We start from the raw sequence: 8,372 nt of genomic DNA, 5'->3' as shown, positions 1-8,372 counted from the left end.
CGTGCAAAGTGAAACATTTGGTGGGAAGAACGAGGACAGGCAATATAAACTAAAGGGTACAATCCTAAAGTGGCTGCATGAACAGAGAGACCTGGGAGTATGTGTGCACAAATCATTGAAGGCGGCAGGGCAGGTTGACAAAGCAATTAAAAAGCATATGGGATACTGGGCTTTACAAGCAGTGGCATGGAGTACAAAATCAAGGAAGTTATGATGAACCTTTATAAAACATCAGTTGGCCTCAACTGGAGTATTGTGTCAATTCTGGGCACCGCTCTTTGGGAATGATGTGATGGCCCTAGGAGAGGGTGCATGGAAGAATGATTCCAGGGATGAGGATGTCAGTTACATGGATGGCGAGAGAAGCTGGGGTTCTTAGAGCAGAGGAGTTTCAGAGAGCAGAGAAGGTTGAGAGCAGATTGGAGAGGTTTTCAAAAGCATGAGGCGTCGAGACAGTAGATAGAGGGGAACTGTCGCCATTGGCAGAACGGGCCAGAGACAGAGGACACAGATTGAACGTTAGTTGTAAAAGAACCAAATGGGACATGAAGAAAAACCATTTTGTTTTTTTTACTCGGAGTGGTTAATAACTGGAATGCACTGCCCGAAAGGTTGGAGGAGGCCGATTAAATCGTGGCTTTCAAAAGGGAATTGGATAAGCAACAAATAAAAAAAAAAATTGCAGGGCTACAGGGAAAGGGCCGAGGAGTGGGACTAGCTGAAGTGCTCTTGCAAACAGCAGGCACGGGCTCAATGGTGACAGCACAGAAGGAGGCCATTCTCTGATTCTATGAACACAAGATCAGGGTTCATGTATAACAGGGTTTTATTGTTCAACAGACATCTACAGTTCCATGGAGCTGCACTCGGAGCCCACCCTGCGGCGATGGTCCATTTTCCACATGGCAACAGTCCCGACCAACAGGGCCACGGAGAGCAGAGCTACCCCAACCGCTGCTCCAGGAAGAACACGGGAGGGGGAATCAGCAGCAGCATCTGTGGGGAGAAGGGAGGGTTAGATGGGCACCAGTTACTCCATCACTAAACAGTGGCAGGGGCCTCCTTTACCTTTCTCTTCCTGGTGGATCCCAGCAGCCAATCTCTCATCTTCCAGGAAAATGATGGCTCCATCAGCGGTCACCAAGGACCCAGCCCGGTCATCGGCGCTTCTTCGCCTCTCTGGGGGAGACAAGAGGCAAGAGTTCAAGGTGGGCAATTCAATGTGCAGCTGTCTGAAGCGCTGAATCAGGTGTACAATCCGATGGCCCAATGCAAAAACCCTCGGGCAGAGAGTACCGGAGAGATTGGACTGTAGTTAAACATTGTTCCCTCACTGTCAGACTAAGATTCACTCCTGATTCTCAGAAGGACCCGCATCAACCCAGCAAAGTTTGCAGTCGTTGACGGGTCCAATGGCCAGGCTGGTCTCCTGGGGAAAGAGACCCGTTTTAAGCACTAGTTTGACGAGCGGTTACACTGGACATACACACATTGCCCAGGTCTCCCCGCCCCCAGATATCGGTTCAGTTCCACCCTGGAACTCCTGGCGACAGCAGGATGCTGGATCAATGTTCAAGGCCAGAGGTGGATTCCATTCAGAACCAGTGCAAGATGTGCTCAGAGCCCCTGAGCCAGATTGCTATTCTGCTGTAGACTAACTGGGATAGAGTTGAGCAGGCAGATTGAGGACACTGCTCCTGTGCCCACTGTTGGGCCCTTGCTGAGTGAGCCCAGTGTCCAGATGCCCCACACCCACCCTTCCCCATCAGGCTTCAGTTTCTAGTCAGATCCCAGCTACTTACTGGGGCTGCAGGGAGCCGTGCAGTTCTCTCGGGTGGAAGGGAAGCAAACCTCAGCACTGCAGTGGAAGTGAACCTGGAAAGAGACAGTGCGGTCTGGTCAGTGCCACAGCTCCCAGTCAGGAGATTCATGCTTCTACAGTCAAAGGGTCAACAGGGGCCTCCTCACTGTGAGCAAGACCCAGGGAACAAGTTCAACCAAGACTGAAGGAAACTCACCTCCCCGCTCAGAGCCCGGCCCGAAACTCGGTCCCAGAAAGCGAAAGTGCTGACTACAAACCGATTCTGGTGAGTTGGGAACGGCGAATGGGAAGCGGCGTCTACCGGGAGGAGGCGGGTTTTGTAATTGTCTCCAGTAAAGGGGCACCTGGAACAGAGAAAGAGCGGGTTATATGGAGAGGGCACCTGGAACTCCCAACTACAGAGTTACAGCGGCACATCAAAGCAAAGTCCCGAGATTAGACGAGATAAAGAAACCAGTCCATTCAAGTCATCAACCTGGAGCTCAGATTGGTTTGATTATTGGCCGTTCCTTCACCCAGTCCATGTCGCCCCCCTCCCCAATCACCAGCCTGCCCCAAGGTCCCTCACTCGCTGCCTTACCTGCCCACCAGGAGGTCCCATCGGAGCCCCGAATGCGGCTCGGGGGTGGGGGTCGCCCAGCAGTCATTGAGCACCAGCACAAGGGACGGATCGTTCCGGTTCAGGACTCGAACCTCCACAAACACGGGGTCCCGGAGCACACTCAGGATCGGGTAGTCACTGGCCACGTACCAGCTCCGGTAGCCACCATCTGGAAAGAGAAGACGATGAAGGACGGCCACTATTTGGAGAGAGAGCCTGAAGTTGGACACTAACCATCAGCAGCACTCGCTACCTCTCGCTATTCTCAGCTCCAGAACCAGGATCCCGGCCTCAGTGGCAGGCAGTGGCGGAGAAAGGCTGTAAACTCTGGGCTTCACCTGCAATTCAGACTCCTGGCTCCCCTTGTAACTGCACTGGACATGGAGCCTGCAAGAGAACGGACACGGCTGGAGAATTCAGCTCCTCACCTTCTCTACCCGCTCCATGTGCTCCCAGTCTCACCTGAAGGGGCTGTCCCGGGTCACCGATCCCAAAGCTCCATCCAAGATCTCAAACTGACCCAACACATCCGTTTCATAGACGGCGTTCACCCCGTCCAGCTACAAGAGACAGAAGACCATCATTACAGAGAAATTGAGCAAGTCTGCCATTGCCTTATCACATGTAGTGTCTTTAAGGGCCCCCATTGCCCTTTAGACCCCCTCTTTCCCACCCGACTGACAGCCATTGATGGGGCTCCCAGCCCACAATACCTACCCGCTGAGTAGTGCCACACTCAGTGACTGCGAACTGAAAGAGCACAGTGTCTGCAGAGGCCACGGTCGGACTGCACTCCGCTCCGTGTCCATCCTTCAGATGGACCGTTGTCAGGTCTACAGGAGGCAGCGTCAAATCCTTGGAGATGGCGATCAGGACCCGGCCATCCTTGGTGCACACTGCAAGAGAGAGAGTCAATGAAAGGCGGTTAGTTGCTGCACGGGGAATGGCAAGGGAACCGTTACCGGGAGGGGGAGAAACTCCGCCCAGCGCAGCACCAGCTTCTAGTTTCCTTCTCTCCCCGTCCACACCCCAATTCTCCATCTAATGGAGACGGGTCACCAACTCCATCCCTACTGGACTGGTTACACAAGACCGGCATCAAATCCACACCCTGTCCGGTCAGTGCCAGCCAGGGACTGATCTTCACTCTGCCCTCCTATCCTGGGGCGCAATTCAACCATCAGAAGTCCCAAGTCGCATAGAGAAGGAAGGAGAGATCCTGGGTCAGGATCTCAATGATCAGACTTTCAAACTGTAGAACTGAACACGGTTCCTAACCCCGCCAGCTCCCGGACTGGAGAGGTTGGAGACTCCAGCTGATGTTTCAGGACAGGAGGAGAGAGGATACTGTCCAGGGAATCCCCAGTGCAGTTGGATTGCGGCTGGTCCTGGGAAGCCCTGGCCCAGAATATAGGCGAGCCGAGAATACACCCACCTGGCAGATTGTGGAGTGAATAGAAACACGGCGGCACATCCCGGCTCCCGGCATCAAAGCAGCAGCCTCTCCGCACACACTCACTGCCTTCAATTCCCCCAAACCCGCAGTCTTGGCGGAATTTGGGAGACAGCCAACATTGATCGGCGGGGAGGAGGAGAGAGGGCGGCTGAGATGAACAGATTGTAACAAAGAACAAGCCCAGAACCCGCAGCCCCTCCATTCTAACAAGCAAGGCTCCCAGATAAGTGAGGCTGTAGACCCGACTCCCCCTTTTTATCCCCTGTTTAACCCGCAGTAAATGAATGGTCTCATTGGCCCACGGGCTCCCCATGTGAACCCGCATTCCCACGGGGCACACGGAGATATTGGGGCCTTGTGTTTTCTGCTCCTTGAGTAGAGGGAACTGTGTTTTTTAACAAAATATAGATGTGTCTTTATTTGAAGTTGTAAAGTATGATTAAATTTACATCGGTTGAATACAATGTCTGTTTCTTTCCTTATATTCTGTTTCAGTTCATCAATAAAGAAAGGCTGAACTTGTCTCGTTCCCATAGACCCAGATTGTCCATGTTTATACGGAGTGTGAGAGGTTGCAGTCCCTCTTCCATTATTTGAAGGGGCTGATCCTCGATTTTTGGCTGCACTTCAGTCCCACTCTCCTGATCTACGGCCACCCAGTGCGGAGGGGAGCGGGCGGGTCAGGGACCTCCTCGTGGGACTGCTCCTGGGCCTGGCCAAAGTGGCCATTAACTGGTCCAGGCAGCAGGCGGTCCAGGGGGTCATTCGGCCCACCTCTCTTCCGCGGCCACGTTCACCCCTGGGTGGCCCTGGAGATGGAGCACGCGGTGTCTGCCGGCACGCTCGAGGCCTTCCGAGACCGGTGGGCACCGCAGGCACTGGAGTGCTGCATCACCATAAGGAACAGTACTTTAATTTAATTTGTTCAATTTCCTTTTAACCTTTTTTAAAGTTACAGCGCATGGTCATAGAATCATCGAATCATAGAATGGTTACAGCAGGAAAGGAGGCCATTCGGCCCGTCGAGCCCGTGCCGGCTCTCTGCAAGAGCACTTCAGCCAGTCCCACTCCCCCGCCCTTTCCCCGTAGCCCTGCACATTTCTTCCCTTCAGATACTTATCCAACTCCCTTTTCAAAGCTGTGATTGAATCTGCCTCCACCGCCCTTTCAGGGAGAACATTCCAAATCTTAACCGCTCGCTGCGTATAAAAGTCTTTCTTACGTGGCCTTTGGTTCTTTTGCCAATCACCTTAAATCTCTGTCCTCTGGTTCTCCACCCTTCTGCCAATGGGAACAGTTTCTCTCTATCTACTCTGTCCACACCCCTCATGGATTTGAACACCTCTATCAAATCTCCTCTCAATTTTCTCTGCTCCAAGGAGAACAACGCCAGCTTCTTCAGTCTTTCAACATAACTGTACTCCAGACTGGGGAATGAGGTTGGTCAGGTGGAGCAAGTTTCAATAGGTGAACATTTAGGGAACAGTAATCACAGTATCAGAAGGTTTTGGTTAGCTATGAAAAAGGACAGGGAGCAATCTAGAGTAAAAATGTTTAACAGGGGGAAATGCAATTTCAGTGGGATGAGAACGGATCTGGCCCGGGTAAACTGGAATCAAAGATTGGCAGGCAAAACTGTAATAAACAATAGGCTGCCTTTAAAGAGGAAATAGTTCAGGTGCAGTTGAGGTACTTTCCAACGAGGGGGAAAGGCAGGACAACTAAAGTCAGGGCTCGCTGGATGATGAAAGAGATAGAGAATATGATGAAGCAGAAAAAGAGCGAATATGACAGATGTCAAGTTGCAAATGCATCTGAGAATCAGGCTCTATATAGAAAGTTCAGAGGAGAAGTGAAAAATCAAATAAGACGGGCAAAGAGAGGGTATGAGAATAGAATTGCAGCCAACATAAAAGGTAATCCAAAAGTCTTCTATAGGCATATAAATAGTAAAAGGGTAGTAAGAGGAGGGATGGGGATGATTAGGGACCAAAAAGGAGACCTATTCATGGAGGCAGAGGGTATGGTTGAGGTACTAAGTGTATTAGGGATGGGTTTCTTGAGCAGTATGTAACTGAACCAACCAGGGGGCAAGCAACCTTAGATCTGGTCCTGTGTAACGAGACAGGATTAATTAAAAATGTCCTAGTAAAGGATCCCCTTGGAATGAGTGACCATAACATGGTTGAATTCCATATTCAGTTAGAGGGTGAGGAGGCTGTATCTCAAACAAGCGTGCTAAGCTTGAATAAAGGAGACTATGAAGGTATGAGAGCAGAATTGAGTAAAGTGGATTGGGAAAATAGGTTAAAGGATAAGACGATACATGATCAGTGGTGTACATTTAAGGAGTTATTTTACAAATTCCAAAAAAAGTATATACCACTGAGAAAAAAAGGGTGTAAAAGAAAAGACAGCCATCCGCGGCTAAGTAAAGAAATTAAGGATAGTATTCGACTAAAAACAAGGGCATATAAGGTAGCCAAATCTAGTGGTAGGATAGAGGATTGGGAAAACTTTAAAAGACAGCAAAAAATAACAAAAAGATTGATTAAGAAAGGGAAGATACATTATGAAAGTAAATTAGCAAAAATATAAAGACAGATAGTAAGAGTTTTTATAGTTATATAAAAAGAAAAAGGGTGGCTAAAGTAAATGTTGGTCCCTTAGAGGATGAGACCGGGAAATTAATGGTGGGAAATATGGAGATGGCAAAAACACTGAATGAATATTTTACATCAGTCTTTACAGTAGAGGACACCAAGAATATCCCAACACTTGACAAGCAGGGGGCTATAGGGGGGGAGGAGCTAAATACGATTAAAATCACTAAGGAAGTAGTACTTGGTAAAATAATGGGACTCAAGGCGGATAAATCACCTGGACCTGATGGCTTACATCCCAGGGTTTTGAGGGAAGTGGCTGTAGGGATTGTGGATGCATTAGTAATAATCTTCCAAAACTCCCTGGACTCAGCAAAGGTCCCGGCAGACTGGAAAACTGCTAATGTAACACCCTTATTTAAAAAGGGCAGTAGACAGAAGGCTGGAAACTATAGACCGGTTAGCCTAACATCTGTGGTAGGTAAAATTTTGGAGTCCATTATTAAGGAGACAGTAACAGGACATTTGGATAATCATAATTTAATAAGACAAAGTCAGCATGGTTTTATGAAGGGGAAGTCATGTTTGACAAATTTGCTGGAGTTCTTTGAGGAAGTAACATATAGGGTGGATAAAGGTGAACCAGTGGACGTAGTGTATTTAGACTTCCAAAAGGCATTTGACAAGGTGCCACACAAAAGATTATTGCTTAAGATAAAAAATCACGGGATTGGAGGTAATATTCTGGCATGGATAGAGGATTGGCTATCTAACAGAAGGCAGAGAGTTGGGATAAATGGTTCATATTCAGACTGGCAATCAGTAAACAGTGGTGTTCCGCAGGGGTCAGTGCTGGGTCCCCAACTCTTTACAATCTATATTAACGATTTGGAGGAGGGGACCGAGTGTAACACGTCAAAGTTTGCAGATGATACTAAGATGGGAGGGAAAGTAGTGAGTGAGGAGGACATAAAAAACCTGCAAGGGGACATAGACAGGCTAAGTAAGTGGGCAGAGATTTGGCAGATGGAATACAATACTGGAAAGTGTGAGGTTATGCACTTTGGCAGGAAAAATCGTAGAGCAAGTTATTATCTTAATGGCAAGAAACTTGAAAGTACTGAAGTACAAAGGGATCTGGGGGTCCTGGTGCACGAAACTCAAAAGGTTAGTATGCAGGTGCAGCAAGTGATTAAGAAGGCCAATGGAATGTTGGCTTTCATTGCTAGGGGGATGGAATATAAAAATAGGGAGGTATTGCTTCAGTTGTACAAGGTATTGGTGAGACCGCACCTGGAATACTGCATACAGTTTTGGTGTCCATACTTAAGAAAGGACATACTTGCTCTCGAGTCAGTACAAAGAAGGTTCACTCGATTAATCCCGGGGATGAGGGGATGGACATATGAGGAGAGGTTGAGTAGATTGGGACTCTACTCATTGGAGTTCAGAAGAATGAGAGGCGATCTTATTGAAACATATAAGATTATGAAGGGGTTGGATCGGGTGGATGCAGGGAGGATGTTCCAGATGATGGGTGAAACTAGAACTAGGGGGCATAGTCTTAGAATAAGGGGCTGCTCTTTCAAAACTGAGATGAGGAGGAACTACTTCACTCAGAGGGTGGTAGGTCCATGGAATATGCTGCCCCAAAAAGCTGTCGAAGCTACATCATTACATAAATTTAAAACAGAAATAGACAGTTTCCGAGTAGAAAAGGGAATTAAGGGTTACGGGGAGCGGGCAGGAATTTGGACATGAGTCTAGGTTCGGATAGGTCATGGCCCTGTGGGTAGCGGAGTGGGCCCAGGGGCCGTGTAGCCTGATCCTGCTCCTGTTTTCATGTGTCTAATGCTGTTAGATTCAGGAGATAGTCCTGTCATAGTGGAT

At 48.8% G+C, this 8,372-nt stretch overlaps 1 protein-coding gene across 1 annotated transcript; it reads right to left on the bottom strand.

Annotated features, from left to right (window-relative positions):
* On the bottom strand, window positions 1-4,219 carry LOC147105578 (zona pellucida sperm-binding protein 4-like). The gene is made up of 9 exons (XM_086010887.1): window positions 3,859-4,219; window positions 3,141-3,319; window positions 2,886-2,983; window positions 2,677-2,810; window positions 2,403-2,592; window positions 2,019-2,166; window positions 1,803-1,875; window positions 1,069-1,179; window positions 1-996 (listed from the first exon to the last, which is right to left on the bottom strand). Exons 1-9 carry the CDS (start codon window positions 4,202-4,204, stop codon window positions 845-847), a joined length of 1,431 nt encoding a protein of 476 aa, XP_085867013.1. The 5' UTR covers window positions 4,205-4,219; the 3' UTR covers window positions 1-844.
* Window positions 4,220-8,372: the final 4,153 nt, after the last annotated feature.

The sequence above is a fragment of the Somniosus microcephalus genome, chromosome 17 (genome assembly GCF_052327205.1).
Source record: "Somniosus microcephalus isolate GS21.2 chromosome 17, FLI_Smic_1.0, whole genome shotgun sequence".
Lineage (NCBI taxonomy): Eukaryota > Metazoa > Chordata > Chondrichthyes > Squaliformes > Somniosidae > Somniosus > Somniosus microcephalus.
This window is presented reverse-complemented; position numbering and strand designations above follow the sequence as displayed.